Source organism: Lathamus discolor, chromosome 1 (assembly GCF_037157495.1).
Source record: "Lathamus discolor isolate bLatDis1 chromosome 1, bLatDis1.hap1, whole genome shotgun sequence".
Classification (NCBI taxonomy): Eukaryota; Metazoa; Chordata; class Aves; order Psittaciformes; family Psittacidae; genus Lathamus; species Lathamus discolor.
In genome coordinates, this window is record NC_088884.1 from 19,240,356 (window position 1) to 19,259,052 (window position 18,697).

Here is an 18,697-nt window from a genome sequence, read left to right on the forward strand (position 1 = left end):
TTCATATAATAAACCCAGAGAAAGTAGTAAAGTATTTGTACAAACACCCTTCATATAATAAACCCAGAGAAAGTAACTGAAAAAAAAAAAAAAGACAACAGGAAGTACCTGGATCACCTGAAAGAAGAGATTAATCACTTTGTTAGAAGAGCATTAGAGAGAAGAGAGAGCTGTCATTAGAAAAAGGTTGTAGGAAGAAAGAAGAACACCTGAGAATGTAAATTCAGATGGTCTCACCTGAGGTGTGAGAGGGGGACCAGCAACGTGCCAGAGAATGAGATGTGGACCATGACAGAATTTACTCAAACCCAAAAGGAACACAGATACTGTCAGAGGTTGTGAGATATTTCACTTTGATCCTGTTCTGCATACCCAAAGAGAAATGTGCAGGTCCTTGCAGCCTATCTGGATATTTTTTGATTATCACTGATTCTTATTCAGCTCCCAGCAGTAAGCAATGAGTCTGAGCAATCAAACTGACTACAAAATCCATAAATCTCCATGTAATCTCAGAATAACTGCTGCAAAGGGGTTATGGCTAGAGTCAGTGAGTAACTGTATGCAGGAATCTATTTCTTCTTACTGTAAATTTGCCTTTTAAGCAGTAACTGGTATCTTTGTAAGTCTTTGGTCTTCATCTGCTTTCCCTTACCCTCATATCAAGCAAGTTTCTGTATTATTAACATATATAAATAGATCCTATGTTTTATTACCACCCTTCTGCCAAAACACAGTAGTGAAGAACATGTCTGAGATACAAAGAGATGCTTCTAGACAAACACCTCAGCCTAGGCCCTACCTGAAACTTTAAAGATGCTTGCGTAAGTTCAGCACGGTGAGCTGAACATCAGGCTTTGCCACTGCCTAAAATATCCCTTCCTCTGTTTACATCCTCTCTTGATTGTGTTCTCCTGCCATTTAACTTGTGTCAGCACTTAGGGCCCACTGGACCTCTCCAAGAGGCCATTCAACTCAACTGGTGGAAAAACAACAGTTTTTTTCTTATTAAATGATCTAATAAGCTACTGCCACATGGTAGGTAGGAGCAGAGGCAAGGAGGAGATGCTAAAGGTAGGGGAGAGGGTAGCAAGCAACATTTTCCTCTTTTCATGGCAGCGAATTACAAGACTGGCTGATTTGCACATGGAGCTGCAGGTCTAACAGATCTTTCTTGGGGCAAAATATCCAGCAGTCACGGTTATTAACACACTGATTGAATTTACAGACTAAGGATCTAAACTGGAATATATACCAACTACACATATAAATGGGCTGTACCTCCTGTAGGAGAAGTAAACTCATTGCTTGTGTAGTCCAGATACTTGTTGCTCTTACATAAAAACAAAATATTAAATGACATGAACAATAATGAGAAGCAAAACAAAAATGGGAGTCTCCCTAAAACTCTTCCCCTGTTAACATCAGCTGTTTCGATTCCCAAGGGTTTGCAGAACCTTCCCTGCAAGCCTGCCCTCACTGTGAGCCAAGGTCAGAGAGCTGAGCCAAAGCAGAATTAAGATGTGAATCTTTGTTCTCTGGAGCACTCTGTGGAACAAAATCATGGTATCATTGAGGCTTACAGTGCTCTATGAATGGGAAAAGGGGAGAGAGTCTGGGGTTTACTATGCTGGGATTAATTTAAACTTCAGTGGTATTGAATCTTCCAGTCTGCAGAGCAGCAGTGAAATGTATTTCTTCTTCTTTTTTCACTCTGCGCCGGTCTTCCCCATTCACTACTTATACTGGGACCACACACAGTATAAGACACTGTGAACCTAATTGCAATCTGGATTGAATTCAGGGTGAAGTAAAGAATCCTGGATGGTGCAGTTGAGCAGGATTTCTCCAGTACAGTTAAACTACATGTTTTGCTTGAATATTTACAGTGCTATTAATGCCTATTGTTCATAAAGCTTTTACCCAATTTTTGAAGTTAGTGAGAATTTATGGCCCTTGGCATAAATCTAATATGCTGGAAAATAAAAAAGAAATCAAAGAGTTGACCATAAACAATGAAAATTGCATATAGGCTTGCACTGGGAAGATGACAGACATGATTACAAGGACTCGGCTATCAGTTAATTTAGAAATGATCTGTTTGAGCTTATTTTTCCTGTGAGCTCGTTTATCACTGAAATGGTTGCTAGGATGCTGTGCTTTGAAATTTGAAACTTGGTCTAGGAAAGAGCAATTGTGAAGTTTTTTAAACCAATTTTCTTCTTGGCAGCCTCTATATAGTGGAATTAACGATGCAAAATGGTTTTATTATATCAAGACCTGATCTGAAGGGCACTTATATCTAGACTTAACTTTATTCACAGTTGCAGAATGATTCATGTTAGATCTCTGAGTGAAGTTAAGCATGCGTAAGATGGATCTCTTCAGCTGGCCTTAAATTCCTGCTAACTTGCTTACTCTAATATTTTCTTCCTGGTCAGCTCCTGGCAATTATCTGTCCAGGTCACTACTTAGGCCATGGAAGTCATTCTTCAGTGATCACTAGCTTTCACTACAGAACAAACACAGAGACTTGTGTAAAATGGAAGCTGTGTGAGTATGAGCCAGGTTGCTTAAAACCCCAGTGAGATGATGAATGGTGCACGTTACATGCCTGCACGGCATATTGGCTAAGCCCTTTCAAATCCTAGTCCCTGGCAATTTTTAGCAAGTCTTGTGATGTTCCTCTCACCTTTTCTGTGTCCGGGTATCTTTAAACACTTACAGTCTACTCCAGATGATGCAGATGAAACTCAGATTGTTGCTCCAAGCACTAAAGATCGCTCTTGACAGTTATGGCTGGTGTGCTTTGGCAGAAGGGATCCCCACAGGACCTTGCCTCATACAGAGCAGGAGAGCAGCTGGCTGCTGTGGGGAGCATCCAGGCAAGCAGTCCTGGGTGAGTGGGAGGAGCAGGGATGGGCAAGTCAGTACACAGCCCTTAATCCCTGCAGTGGGAGCAGCCGCTGGAAGGAACAGAACTGGGAATCCCAAACAGGAAAATGGTATTAAATTTGTATGTCACAAAGAGGAGATTTGTACCTTTCTGCTAAAAATTCTGAAATATGTGCAGTCACCTGCAAGTATAAATACCAACTGGATATTTCTGATCTTAGAGGTAATTGTCTTCTGCAGTTATCTGAATATTATGCACTGAAGCATCTTTCTTGTGAGTTTGGGACCCAGAAGGCCTGACTCTATCCACTTATATCCTTTTCCTAAGTAAATAATTTATGCCAGGGAAATTAGTCCTGATTTGCAATAGTCTTGGTTCAATTTCTGAAGTGTCAGGATGTGACCAGGTAAGTCAGTAGACATGTAGGCCCAGAGATGTGGTGGAATCCTGGTTCAAAAGATGTCAGGAATCACATTCATTGCACTCTAGCTGTGATTGAGAAAAGTATTTACAGCTTCAGAAATGTTTATTACATTCTATTGTTATGAAAGAAACCACAAAGCATAGGGAAAAAGCCAGCTCCTTGGAACATCTGGGAAAAGCAGATGAACAGAAGGCTGATCCGCAGGAGTATACAGGAGGCAGAGTGATCTGCCTGCCCTTTGCTGGTATCTCTTCATCTCTGTGCAGTATCAGTTTTGGTGCAGTAAATGAGTAAAACTTGCCCACTTGCCCTGAGTACTTGGGGCCTTTGTGTGATTCTGGGGCTGTACGAAGGATGAATTGACTCTGAGACAGTGGGGAAAATGTGAGGATGAAGACCCCTCTCATGAGCTTGAAGAGGAAAAATAATGTTGGGCTGGAGGGAGAGCATGGTTATTTGCTGTGCTGAGGTAACTGGGGGAGCAGGGTGTGAGGACAGAGAGGATTACTTTGTTCTAATGTGAGACTCTTCAAGGGTGTATGATCATATCATGAAGCAACCATTAATACAAATCTTTATAAACTGGATTCAATCAAGTCTTATAGCAACAAAGCAGTAAAGCTAGCAATAAAGCTCTGACTAAAATCCTCCCACTATGAATCTCCGAGAATTTGACAACCATGCAAATGCCACCCATACAGCTGGTGGTTGTGGGCCCAGAAATAGGGCATGCAAAAAACCACAGGGCAATATTTTCAAACAATAAAGACACTCTGCTATGGTCCCTCCTCTGCTGATGGGGTTACTGTGGCTCCCCAGCTGGCTGTATTATCTTTGCAATCCTCCTTTGAACACACTAGCTCCCTGTGTATTCTCTCCATTGTATGCAGAGACCTACCCCAAAGCCAGCTGCAGGGAACCCATGGTTTCCCGATGTCCACTAGCCAGGTTTATTGGCTTGCCAGAGGCTTTGCAGCACAGGCTGGCCGGAGCAGGGCCTGAGGATGTTGGTGTGCTGGCAAGGAAAGAGCATGAGCAACATGTCTCCGGGCAACAGAGATGGGAGTTTCTGTATGGATGGCAAGCATCTATCATGGAAGAGTACAGGCAAGTGTTGTGCTCTTTTCTTGCTCAGGATAACCTGGGAGTCTCATTTAGACAACAGCAGCCGCAGACAGAAAACTAAAATGCAGTGCATGTGACAGCTGAGGTTCTGTGCAAGGTGTTGGATCTGTGGCATTTTTCTGTATGTGTGCAAATTAATGGGTTTAGTTGGGGGAAAAAAAACCCAAAGGGTCTGAATGCTGAATAAACACCAACACTTCAAACAATTATATAATTTTCATTGCTGTATATAGGCCTCTAACTTGCTAATGCTGCTGCTGCTGTCAAATTGTGTAAATTGCCTCAAAGTTATCATATCAACGTTCATTTCTTTCATAGAAGGCAGTGTAAGAAGGACTCTTTCTTTACAAAAATAACTAAGGATGGAGGATAAAATAGACAACTTGTATACAGATATTTCTGGATAAAGGAACTGGATTAGATGATAAATTTTGGTCTATAAAGATAACAGAGTTTGTCAACTGTTCCCATCCATCTTGTCCCTGTCCTGTGTCAGCAGGGGGAAGTAGTAACTAAGACCTTCTGTGGCTTAGATACTAAGTGCGTTCACTGGAGTATTTTTGTCTGCCCTCCTTTCTTTCCCTCTTTGACATCAGTAAGAAGTTTTATTTATACACTGCTACAAGATATTACATCTACTGTGGAAAATTACTGACAACTGCTTTGTCAGTGACGCTTATGTCCAAGTAAATCTGCTTCCTTTTACAACATTTCTGTTCATCTGGATTACAATATTGCAGGTGCTGCTGGCTGCAAGATATTAATATTGTTTCAATTAGACTGATTGCTGTAACAGCAGATTTCTAAAAACTGCAGTGATGGTGGCTTGGAGGCATGCGGTGTGAGCAAGGACACCTCTTGTTCCCCATCCAGATCCCAGGCTGTGTCTCCAAACCCCGTGCCTGCTCGGAGCAGAGCTAGTTTAGCCCCACCCTCTGAGCAGTCCAGCCTTTATTTATATGAAATCTGTGGTCCAACTGGCTTCAGATGGCGTGTGTATGTGCGTGTGCCTGCCTTCTGAGTGTGTGAGACGAGCTGGGATCATGAGCCAGGGTTGTTCCAAGTGGTTTTAATCAGCAGCCCATTAGAGGAGAACGGAAAACTTCCAACAGGATAAGAACCGAGTAAGTAAACGTAACTTTGAACTTGCAATCTGGACAGAACAAATGCAAACTAAAATCTTCATAGTCTGTCAGTTTTCAGATAAATGATCACTTTTAGAGAGAAAGCGGTGCATGCTGACAGGAAGGAGGCAATTTAAAGGGACTGGAATGAAGGAAACTGTAAAAACAAAGTGGGAATTGAGAATGCAAGGGAGAAAAAAACCAGCAAACGATTGTTCACAAAGTTGGTACACTCTCGTACTCTTTTCAGCTGTGGACAGGACGTGTTTAGCTTTAACCTCTTGCTTTCTTGGATGCTACCGTGCGGCCATGTAGTTCCTCCTGCAATGTAGGTGAAGATTCCTGCTCCTCACCTGTCTGCCAGCAGGTCTGTTCCCAAGACAGCACAGTGTGGAAGAGCTGGCTGTGGCTCCTTGCAGAACACCCCACGGCACGCTGCTGTTTGCTGCTGCTGACTTCTTGTTTTTTCACAGGTTGTTCCTGTACCCCCATGGGATGGAATTGCCTGAGCCTCTGCGCCTCTGGAACCTGTAACTTCTTGCCAGGCACCACGAAAGCGCTCAGCAGCAGAAATGGGCAAGACTCTTGCTAGTTTTGGGTAAAGTCTGCCTTTGACAAGTCGCAGCTACTTGGACTGCATCTGCAATGTGGCAAAGGGGGAAGTGAAGACAGCGAAGAGGCCATGGTTTGTGGGCAAGTCCCCAGGTGCCGCAGGCTTTGTCGCCCTCGTCCCTTCCTTCTGGCCTTAGTGGTGGCCATCTGCCTGTTCTGCCAGACCCTGACTCCTCTCATGACCAGCAGCATCCTTTCGACAGTTGTTAATGGGATTGCACCCAACAAACTGACCAAATCACAGCAGGGAAGATACAAGGAGGTCTCCCCAAGCAACATTTACTGCTTCCTCCCTAGCAGTAACTCACAGACAGTGAAAAAGGTAAGTCAGCTGGAGCATAGTGCTGAGCAATAATTAGCAAAGCGATGGATAGCGAGTCTGGCAGGATCATCTGAGTCCATCATCTAAAATTAGCCTAAGCTTGGAAGTCTGAGATCTGTATACAAACAAATGGGTGATATAATGACAGCAGCATATGCGCAAGCACATCGCTATTACCAGCTCCTCGGTGTGGTGTTATTAACACAGGAATCTTGAAATCTTCTACTGAAACACGGCATTGCTCTGTGACTCCAGGGGAATTGCAGGTTGCTGCACAGACCATATTTTATTTTGGCTTTAGGTATTGGTTCAGAGGCTTTACAGTGCAGGCACGTAAATCAGGAGCCAGTGGGGTTTCATGAGAGTGACTGGGGCTGTTAGTTAGCACCAGGACTGCAGCTGCCCTGTGTTAAAGTTATCTCCTGGTCAGTTTTGAACTTTACTGGGATTCTGCTGAGAAGCTGCACTTGAGAAGTAGAAAAAGCACTTTTCACATTTTCAAATCTCGCTATTTACTTTGGAATCTTTTTCCCACAAATTTAACTTCGTCCTTAGGTTACCTGACCTCATGTTTATTTTATGTGGGGTTCCTAGAATGGGTGTTAAAAGCCAACAAATGCAGACACTGTTATTTTAGTTGGAAAATGTGGTTTGTTAAATGGTCCAGACTGAGGTAGTTATTTTTACTTTGGAATCTGTGATCAGCACTAGCACAAATGTTTCGGGTTTTCTTCAATCCTGTAAGGAGCTGCTAATAGTGCAGTAGACAGATAGCACACTGTGAAATTATCATACTGTCATTTTATATACAACTGTATCAGGAGTGTAAACATTAATCTGATAACTTCACAGGTTATGGACAGCATCCACATGAAGCAGTTAAAATCCAAAAATATATTAGAAGACTGCTTCTTTGATTAGGCAGGGTTCGCAGTCTGAAAGGTCAGTAATATTGATTTTAGGAGACCGGTTGTAAAGTGCATCTTCTGCAAAGTCAGAAAGAGATGTGTGAAATAACTATGGCATGAACTTTTTAACCTTCAATCTTAAAAAATTGATTATTTTTTTTTCTAGTGAAGGTCAGAGAGATTTATCTTAGAGTTGCAGAAATCTACTCAATGCTGCATTTGTCATAATTTTACATTTTAATGACCTTTAAGTACACTAGGTACCAAGATTTGGATTTGTTCAACAATGTGACATGAAGAATTACAATTTAAAGGACAGTAAGCACAGCTGACAGATGCAGGTCCTATTGTGTTACAGCTTTTGACACTTGAAGCCCATTCCTTTTTACTTGTTGCTATTGTAACAGCAAAGAGCATTTCACATCTTTCCTTGGGCTACCTAAAGACTGTAAGAACTGGTGAAATAGCAAGTGTGCTGTTTGGCTGAAAGTATTTGTAATTTCTTCTTTCCCAATTTTCATGAGAAAAAAATATGGATTAACATAGAACTTGGCATGCTGTCTGTCTGAAATGAGAAGGAAACTCCTGTTTTTACAACATGCAGTACTTTCTGCCCTCCAGCATATGTGGTTGAATGTGACTATCACACGCACATGCTGAACCTATAGTACAGATGTCAATGCATATGTTAACCCTTTATAGGTAAGTTTTCCAGGGCTGTGCTGCTCTAACACATTCTTCTTTAAGTTCTGAAGACCACCCATAGCTGGCTCCTTGTTTGTCTTGAAAGTTTCCCCTAGAGCATGATGTACAAAACGTCTTGCACATGTTGGGATGTTACTCTAAGTTTCCAGAGAATGCTGGTTGTGTGGGCTGAATAGTAGTCTTAGGGGACAGAAAAGACAAGTATCGCCAACAATCTCCACCACTTTGCTTTGAAAGCGTGCTCTTGAGCTGTGTGTTTTCGCCCACTGCTCATTCAAATAGCTGAACTGTCACCTTGCTTGATTGTATTGGGTACCCAGTAACATCTAAGACAGATGTCATGGTTGAAACTTTACACTGTTTTATCTTACTGTCACGTGCCCACCCACAGCAGCTAGTTTGGAAAACAAGTTTTCATTAAAGCTCTGGTTTAAATCTTTGTGTATGAACCTGGAAAAATACTTTTAAATATGGTCCAAATTATTCACATTTTTAAATAACTACTTATTCTGTAAATAGTCCAGCAAGCAAATTTATTTTAACAAAAAAAAAATCTATTGTGCAGTTAAACAGTGACGTAAAGCAGGCACTGCAGTGGGTCTTCTGAAATCAAAGTTCATGAATACATTTTAAGGAAAAGAAGACCCTGCTGGAGATAATATTCTTTAGATACCACTCAGTGTTTCTGGGTTCTGAGCCATAGCATCTGTCACACTGCAGAATCTCTTCTGACTGGGTAGGGGCAGATTTAATTCTTACTTCCTTCAGAGAAACAATCAGTATTGTGTTGAGCATGCTGCGAGACTTTGGTTATGATTGTTACTGCATGAGCAAAATCCCCTTCCGAAGTCTGATATTTTCTCTATAGTAGCTTTTATGAGCCATTGGGGAAGCAGAGGGAGAGATCTGAGGAAAAGTACAGCTTTGCCATTGCATCTCTGATCTCAAAATTCGTCACATTTCAGTAAGGAAAGTTCCAGACAAATGCGGAAAAAGTATGGGGCTGGAAATTACCAATTTGGTCTGTATGTGTCTTTAACTACATCCAAGATGCCCTGGGATGGAGCCATTGCAAGCTGTCTTTTTTAAATTGCAAAAATTGCAGATTTCATTCATAGCCTGGAAAACCTGACAGCTCATAGTACTTCTCTCAGGTACCACACATTACAGGAGTTTTAAAAGCTGCTGGAAAGCCAGTCCTGTAGCCTTGTCTTCATGTGAACAGAGGTCAACATTTTCTAGTATAAAATGAAATATTAACACCTGTAGCATCAAAAATGGAAGGCTTATTTTTGAATCCCCAACATTAAAGGCATTAGAGGGTGATATCACATCCAGCAGCAGGCTGTCTTCAGGTTCAGCCAGGCACACTCACCTCCTGTATGATGAAATATTTGCAAATACATATAGTAAGCAGAAGAGCTGGTGCATCAAATTGAAATAGGTGAAATAGGTGTCAACAAAAAAAGCCCACTGAAAACCCTGTGTGTAGGTTTGCCTAGCAGGGTATTGTGCCAAAAATACTTTTGGTACCAGCCAGACGTAAAAACATTCCACTCAAGTAATCTAGCTCTGCTTCTCAGCCAGCTCTGAGGAGTTAATTAGCTGGTTACACTGTGTTTCCACTCTGAATTAATTCAGCCAGAGCCAGCTTAGATGTCTCTGCCCAGCAGTGCATTTTGCCCAGGTAGACATAGGACCTCTGCTATGGGGAGGAAGAAGTAAGACAGTATTGCTCATGTGGTAGGCACTGTTTCAGTATACTACCTTTCTAACCATAGGCAATGTACAAAAAAAACCCCAGATTTTTAAATTTTAAGATGGGTCCTGAGAGAGATTATACCATGGATGCTCACAAGAGCCTTGCTTCACACCCCTGGACTATTTAAGGCCACCGAGAAAAGGAAAATAAACAGGACATGCAGCTGATTATATGAGAATTGAATGGGTGGGTGAGGCTGGCATCTTAATACATGAAATGTCACAGGTATGGTGAAAGAAAGCAATCTTCACTTTCAAGACCCTTAACCTGCCACTTATGTTTGGTATAAAAGTTGTCTCTCAAGAGGAACTATAATGAGATGAGCACACAGGAAGAATGAGAAAAGGTTTTTTATGGCTTCTTTCTGAACAAATAGGATAGGTTACCATTTACTGGGAGTGGACAGTATGGAAGATGCAAGATAATGACAGCTTGGTGTTGTCATATCTCAGATATGCTATGCAGAAAAAGGAAAAGAAGAAAAAGAGAGGGAGAAACACCATGCTTTAGTCCTAAACAAGATGTAGAGGAAGATGCAGATGAACATCTTTTACAGGTTACAGGCCCAGGTACCTATAATTTGAAAATTGGGAGTGAAATTACTAAAAAGATGAGAAATTGTTACTAGGCCGTTAGAATGCTGACCATCCAGAGTGGAATTATCCTCTCTTTACTTGAGTGCTCCACTGTATCTTGTCAGACCCAGAAAGCTGGACTTCATAGTCAGTAGAAATAATTGCCTCTAATGCTAAATTCATCATGACTTGTATGCAGATATTTAAACCAAATCTGATTAACTTCACCCTCTAAACATATATGTCTGGAGTTTTTTTCTTTGATTTTTTTTTTTTTTTTTGGTGAAATATACCTGCTTCAGTCAGTGTAAGCAGGGAATGAAGGGGGCAGGAGAGGGCTGTCATGGAAGAAGGCACGGGGAAAGGAGGTGGTATGGGAGGCAGAGTAGGGAACTATGACTGCAAGTAATAGTATCCTCAGAAGGCACAGAAGAGATTGTGCCCAGAGGGGGCTGGACTTGTGCAGGGGAAGGGAAAGGGAGATGGGAACGGAAATGGAAAGAAGAGAAGACAAAGCTAATGGGAACTTTTGAAATGTAAATATGTGGAAAAGGAGAAATGAAGCTGAATGATAGAATGACAAAGGGTGATTTTTTGCTATTATGCAGAAATGCAGCATGGTGAGAGCTCTGAATAGAAAACAGTACTTCATGCATAATAAGGTCTGATACATTTTTAAAGTAAATTAAATCTTTAAAGATTATTTATTTTATAGAATACAGCAGGGGAATAAGAACTCTTTTCTTACAAAACAAAGAACTTTGATAGTATGAAACCTTTGCTAATAGAAAGCAGTTGACAGATGGTATGGTATCAGCAACTGGTTTCCTTGGAATGAAACCCTACAAAAGCAAGACATTTTTTTCTTACTTTTCAATGTGAAATGCAAAAGGCTCTGAGGAAACAGCTATTTTTATGAAGCAGATAGCTAAAGATGTTTTGGTGATAAAGGGCAAGGTTATTGTGGTAGCAGTCAGGAAAGAGGGACAGGGTGGAGACTTTGTGCAGGAAGGGACTTTGAGAAGGATGCATTGGCAGCAAATGGGAAGTGAAGGCAGAATCTCACTCATGCACTTCATTGGAGCCCTTTCCTCAGAAGTGGCTGTTTTGATAAGATGGTAGGATTGGCTCATTGCCTGTTCTCAAGACAAGGCAGTTGGTACTGTCAACTGCACGCAATCATAAAGAAAAAGCATTTTGATAAAATAGCTCTGTACTTCCAGCACAGAGTGCTGGTGATGACTATGCAAATAACTCTAGTTTTGCTCTTGGATTTATGAAGACATCAGAAACCAGCCATCAGAGCAGTGTCAATAATCTAGTTGCTTGCTCTGTATTTATTCAGCAAACAATTGGAAGCAGAATTACATTCCAACCACTTAATTCTACAACCCGGTTCTTTCTGACTAGGAAATCTAACAGAACATAAAGCCAACACATTTAAATATCCTCCTGAAAGTGAAACAGGAAATTAACTTCTCTGTTACTTCTTGATACATGAGCTATGTGTACTTCAAATAGAACGGTAGTATGAACAACTTACTATTTCTATGAACTTTTATGCAAACATGAAAAAGAATTTAAAAGTCACATTTGGAATTAATAAAGGCCTGCACAGGCCTGCAGATGAATGATTTCAGGCATTAGAACCACATGCTAAGTTTTTATTTTTGATTTTATTAATGCTGTTTAATATTACTGCAGTGGTTTGTAGGAGTCCCACTCATGGATTTTCTGTAATGTGGTTATGCTAGGTGGTATTTAGCCGTGAAGGTAGGTCCATGCTTCCTCTGCTGGCTAAATGGGAATTAGACAGTTTGCTGCCTGTGAACATTGATGGTAGTGCCAAAGTTGTTTACATAAGGCTGGTTCTCTTTCATGGAATTGCTGTTGCACTCCCTTTTCATGCAAAGGCCTTTTGGTTTTGCAGCAGCCCAGTACCTGCAGGAACCAGTGGGGTTAAAATAAACTGCAGTCCAGTCATTTGAAGCAGTTGGGCAAGACTCTGACAGTCTTGGATAGCTTGGAGTAAAAGACTGGCTGCCTGTAATCAGCACAGGGACTAATGCCACCAGAACTGGGTGGCTGAAAAGATGATTCATAGTTTTTGAGTTCTTTCCTGAGAGAAGCTTAGGCAGACAGGAGTTGGGCCATTATGTTAAGAAGAAGAATTTTGTTTCTGCAGTTGAAGTGATGGTCAATGAAATTCTATGGCAACAGTTCAAACTATGTATTTGTTTCCTTGCCAGGCAGAGACAATGCATCAATATTTATGGAATTATGCAGTCTTCTTGGAATCTGAAAAAAAAAAAAAAAGCCAAGGAACTGTTTTTCTCTCCTCAACTTGAAATATCTTTGCTATTTTCTTCTTGGCCAAACCAGCAACAGTAATAATATATTGTAAGATTCAGTTACTGACAAAATTTTGGATTTTTAACAACCCGGAAATTCTGTGCAATAGAGGAAAGCTTCGGAGACTAAAACAATCAATTAGATCCTTATACATTCATGACTTCAATAAAATAAAATGAAGCTTCAAGGAAAAGTCAAAACATTTTCTCTTTAACAGAGAACTTTGCAGCTATGTGGAACTTGCAGGCAGACAGAACTAAGAATTGCAACTCAGATAATAGAAGTCTATTTTCAGTCTGACAAGGGTGGTTACGTAATTCTTGAGCATTCATATTATGTAAACTGGACTGTTTATCTCATTCGTTAAGGTCTCAGAGGAATAGAAGTTTGATACTTTTTTTTTAATTCATAATAATTTTTATGGAGCTAAATTTGGTTTGTGTTTTTCATGTTCTTTATAAACTGAAAACAAAATCATAGAATTCACTTTTATGCATTTTTAGCACTTTTCTGCCCACTGTGGTTTGTTCAGTTGTTAAGGCTGTGGGTCATCTGTGTAACAGCCTATTGCACTAAAATGAGGTCAGTGACTCAGCAACCTCAGCTAAGTGAAGTGGTTGTCAAGCTGTAAAAGCAGGTATGTCATGTCAAAACTGACATAGGCCTCATCCTAAATCATATGGGAAATCTCAGCTTTGCTGTAAAGCCTCATTAATGTCTGTGGAGACAGCCATACTATTCTCTAGGTAAGACTTGGGCCACAGATGTTCTTTACTGATCCCTTTCACATAAGGTGTATTGAATCTGTAATAAACTGACCTGCTAACAAATAGCCTGGGACAACAAACTGGGGAAGAGCTAAAAAATGGTTGGGATATGAAAACATTTGACCATTCAACAATGATTCTATAATATTCAAAATTTTATGGAGTCAGTTTTTTGGTCTAAGCCTGCTGCCCATTAAAGTTACAGGAATGCCAAATAAGTCAGAACCATAAAACATGGAAATATGCGACCAGCTTATTTTCATCTACTGCACTCTGCTTCTTTTATACCAGCTCTCTGCCCAGACTGCATTTTTATGATTGAGAAACATTTTATAAAAACCAGAAGACTCTTTAAGCGTATAAACATGACTGCCTTTGCTATAACACTGGAAATTCTGAAAAACATCCCGTAGTAACTAGATCAGCATGGCCAGTGATGTAAGGCATTTTATAGAGAGCTTTGGAAAAATACACGGAATCACTGGCTATAAGCATGCAGTTGGGCAGAATTATTTTAACTTCTATGTAGCTAATGGGTAGTTTAGAAAAAGAAAATGTAAGGTGTTAGAGTGCACTGGCTTGGCAAGAAAACAGAGGGCACGTTGCATCTTGTATCCTGGACTGCAAATAGCTCTGAAAGGGCAGAGGAAATAAATTTGGCAACACTACGCATGGATCTCAAGCAAACACAAGTAAAAGGTGTTGAGCTACTTCATATTATTTAATAGTACCAGATTAGACATCAGGTCAAGCTGTTAAATTTAGGACCCTGAATTGTCGCAGTGTCCTAGAGATCCCTGCGTGGCTTTTTGGGAAGCTGTGGATAAAAGCGCCTCGTGTACAGTGCCTGAGTGGTGGGAGGGGAGGCTGGGCACGCAGGCCAGCGTGCCCCCAGCCAGGCCTGCCCAGTCCCTCCCAGCCCTAAATCGGGATGCTTCGGGCACCGGCAGCCTGGGGGATTTTATGTGTCTCTGGACTGTGTGTTCTAAGCAGTTAGCATGTGCTCCTCCTGCAAGGGCCATTGCAATCACCCATGAAAGGCGCTCGGGGTGAGCCGGCTGCTGTGTGGGCCACATGGAGCTGCCCGGGGCCTTTTGTGTTTTGTGGAAGTGACCTGGGTTACTGCTCCTGCTTGAACTGACGTGGTTTTTGTGCTGCTATCAATGTTCTCTTGAATATTTGCTATGACCAAACTCGAGCGTTGTAAACATCAATGCCGGTCCCCGGGGAGCAGGGGGAAATGCATCAGTGCTCACATGGAGGCGAGAGGGAGCACTGCTCCCTGGCAGATCCTGCTGCAGACAGGCTGGCCCCAGGGGTCCCTGCGATGCGCCGAGGCCGCCTGGCTCCTGGCCCCTGTGCCTCAGCAGCCGGGCAGAAGGAGCGACAGAGGTGCTGCTCAGCGCCAAGCCTGGCCAGCACCCTGGGTCCTGGTGGCCAGGCTGGGGTGAGCCCTGCGAGAGCCGTCTTTGGAGTATTGCCCACACTGGAAAACAGTCATTCCCGGGTGCTTGAGACAGAAGCTCTTAACGTCGGTTGAAGCAAAGCACTTAAGCTGTAACGCTGCAGGAGGCTTTGCTTTCACAAAGAAAGGTGTATTTTGGTAGCACCGTCCAAGTGTGGTATCTGTTAGTGAAGAGGCGTGCAGGCAAAGCATCACCAAGTCCAAGGCTGGACCCTCGCAGCAGGCAGCAAAGCACCCCCAGCCGCACCAGGAGGGACGGGAGCGGGATGAGCCGCAGTCGCAGGTTAAAACCAAACAGCGATGTGCCCTGGGCTGCAGCCCCTCTGTGCTCCTCGCATGTCCTCAGTTCACCCCACAGCGCTGGCCCTTGCAGCACGTCGGATGCAAAATTGTATTTACATGCAAAATAATGTGAGAGGTGTCCCGGTCCTCGGAGCTTCTTCCGCAATGCAAGTGAAATGGCAAGTGGGAAGTGGCTGGCCGGACTGCCTGGAGGAGGAGCGAGAGGGAGCACAGGCACCGGGCTGCGGCATGGGCTGGATTTGGGAACAGGGAGGGAGGACAGGAAATAGAGAGGAAAGGCAGCCAGCGACTGCTGGCACTGCAGGAGAGCAGGAAAGAGAAAGGGTAAGAGAAGAGGAGGGAGTTGCAAAGGCAGAAGTGGAAAGAATGGCAGGTGCTATGGTCGAGAAGGGTGATCTGAAACACTTGCTGCCCAATTAATGTTTTTTAAAAACGCTGGTATGCCAGTGAGGACATCTGACAGAGTAACTAATGCAGTTCCTGTGACTTCACCCTGTGCTATTTGTGCTGCTTCCGGCCAGCATGTGACAGCCTTAAATATCCCAGTGTCTAAAGTAGCTTGAGTTGCACATTTAGCAAATACTCATGGAAGGCTCTGATAGTGTCATACTGCGATATTTTTCAGGGTCCTCTCAATGATGCTGACCCTTTCCACAGGGCGTACCAGCTCTGGAGCAACAGCAAATGTGGCGTCAGAGGCTCAGGGCTCTGAAATACTCCGTGCTCCTCACTGCCACAGAGGAGCTCACACATCAGCCAAACGTAACTTAAAACTGCATCTTGTACTTGGGGAACAGACTGCTGAGAGGAGTGAACTTATCACCAGATCAAATGTACTTATTTTACAGGGCTGGTCCTGTAAGCAACTGGACACATCTTGAATGACATACATTTATATCAAACCATCTGTCTCGTCAGTGTCGTCTACTGAGCACAAACTAGTGGTGCGTTGTTTGTGTAGCACTTTATATGTCCAGTGATAAGCTTACTAAAATTAGAAGTTATGGAATATCATAGTTTTTAAAGGACATAATGCTGACTACTGGTAGGTTGAAATTCATGAACTTGCCAAGAATTACTTTCATGTCCTGAAGTTAATCTCTTAAATACTAGTATGTTTCAAAGGAAAATATTTTCTGTTAATGGTGTTTTTATTGCAAAATAACAGCTAGACTATTCCAGATATTAGTAACCTGTTTCCACACGGCACATCCTATTTTTATGCCTTATTTTGTTGGGTTTGCAAGGTTTTGGTAGCAGGGAGGGGCTGCAGGGGTGGCTTCTGCAAGAAGCTGCTAGAGGCTTCCCCTGTGTCCGACAGTGCCAATGCCAGCTGGCTCCAAGATGGACCTGCTGGGCCAAGGCTGAGCTCATCAGTGATGGTGGTAGCACCTCTGGGATAACATAGAGAAGAAGGGGGGAAAAACTCGTGCAACTTCAGCTGGAGAGAGGAGTGGGAATATGTGAGGGAAACATAAGAAAATTCAGGAGGAAAGTTGAACCTGAGAAGAAGGGAGGGGTTAGGGGGAAAGTGTTTTACGATTTGGAGATTTTTTCTTGTCACCCTACTCTGACTTGACTTGTAACAAGCTAATCTCCCCAAGTTGAGTCTGTGTTGCCCATGACAGTAACTGATGAGTGATCTCCCTGTCCTTATCTTGGCCCAAGAGCCTTTTGTTGTATTTTCTCTCCCCTGTCCACCTGAGGAGAGGAGTGATAACGCAGCTTTGGTGGGCACCTGGTGGCCAGCTGGGGTCAACCTACCACATTTATGTAAGATGTAAGTTATTCCCCTTTCCCAGGAACCTGATGACAATGGCCCACTAATTTGCTCTTTTCATATTTTAATATCAAGCTCACACTATCTCTGTGTGTTTGGGGTGGCTCTTTTCCACTTTTTCTTGCAAGAAGCTCATATTCCAGGCTATTATACAGAGTAAAGGTTTTCTCTAGATGCCATTGTTCTTAGGCACTATGTGTAAAGACAACGAATGTGAGACAACCCAAGAGTTATTTGGGATTCATTTGAGACCTCTCCACTTGCTCCTATATACCAGTATCTCTGCCAGTCCTCCTGGAGGGTGTATTGTTTTGGACTAATAAGGCAATAAGGTACTGACAAGGTTACTTTTAATTTTTCATAGGCACAGCAATCTACAGTACTGTTTAGGATTATCCTCTGCATGCTTTTACCTCAGTACTCATCTTAATTATGCTGCACAGCAGAACTCAGAACCATGCATTTAGCATCTGCATAGGACTCGTGTTCCCTGGAACACTTTACACGGGACCCACCAAGTCCTCTTTTCTAAGTGACCCACAGATCAGCCTGAGGCCACAGTTAAAGCTGGCTGGCAAGTACTGTTACTAGCTCACCAGAGCAGCCCAGATTTCAGCCAAAGGTTTTTCTGTGAAGGGAAGATTAGGGTTTAAATATCTTCTGTTGTTACCCTGAGCTTTCAAACCCTTGAAATATCGGTCCAAAATGAGCTAGAAAAAAAAATGGAAAGGCATACAAAATGGAATTTGTGGTCAGAAGTCCCTGATATAAAGAGAATTCTTTATTATGCTAGAAATAGTTCCTGGATTGTCACAGTAAGTTACTAGTTTCTTTTTGTGAAAAGTATAACAACTATGTATTATACAGCTGGGGAGTGTCCTGTCTTACAGCACTGTCTTTGCATTGTATTTGCTGTAGATCGACGCTGCCATTCTCCAGTACTTTGGAAGCCGTCGGAGAAGAGCAGTTCTGTATGCACCTCCTGCCCACCGTAAAACCGACCGTCAGCTCTGTCAGCGCATCCTGGCAAAACATGGATACACAGTCACAGTCCTTGAAAACAGGAGGCTGATGAAAGAACCTGGGCATGAGGGCCTTTTTCACAGTAAGAATAATTTGACTTCGTTTATTCGTGAGTTACTAAATGTTGGCTATTGATCCAGCATTCTTCCATATAAACTCTCAATGTGAGTAAACATAGAAGCCAAATTTTAGCCCTTCTCAGTTGTGCAGCTAATTTTCCACAATTAGATGGTTCTTCCATTAGATACATCCTTTAAAAAAAAAAAAAAAAAAAGAAAAGGAACAAATGCAGCAGAGTGATTCATCATAGTCTTGACAAACAAATCAGATCCGTTTGGTTCCTGGTGACTTCTCACACCAACTTCATCAGTGTAACTGAGAGATTTTCAATAGAGCATTTAATAACAAAACAAATACCTGCTACATTTGGTTCCTTCTCATTTTCTCTCTTAAAGAAAAGCTGTATGCATGAAAGTATGCTTTTTCCATTGGTATTGTTTTGATTGTTCTGTAAGCTTGTTAAAGAGCACTATAAAGAAGAACATTTTGCACTTGCT

The 18,697-nt window shown here is 42.3% G+C and overlaps 1 protein-coding gene across 3 annotated transcripts in view; it reads left to right on the forward strand.

The window, feature by feature from the left end:
• The first annotated feature begins 5,469 nt into the window (after positions 1 to 5,469).
• CPED1 (cadherin like and PC-esterase domain containing 1) overlaps positions 5,470 to 18,697 on the forward strand; it is a 158,426-nt gene continuing 145,198 nt past the window's right edge. For all 3 annotated transcript variants that reach the window (XM_065661316.1, XM_065661403.1, XM_065661580.1), the window contains exons 1-3: positions 5,470 to 5,566; positions 6,040 to 6,500; positions 18,036 to 18,222. In XM_065661316.1, coding sequence (XP_065517388.1) covers positions 6,249 to 6,500; positions 18,036 to 18,222 — 439 coding nt within the window. In that variant the 5' untranslated portion in view covers positions 5,470 to 5,566; positions 6,040 to 6,248. The remainder of the gene's footprint in view (positions 5,567 to 6,039; positions 6,501 to 18,035; positions 18,223 to 18,697) is intronic.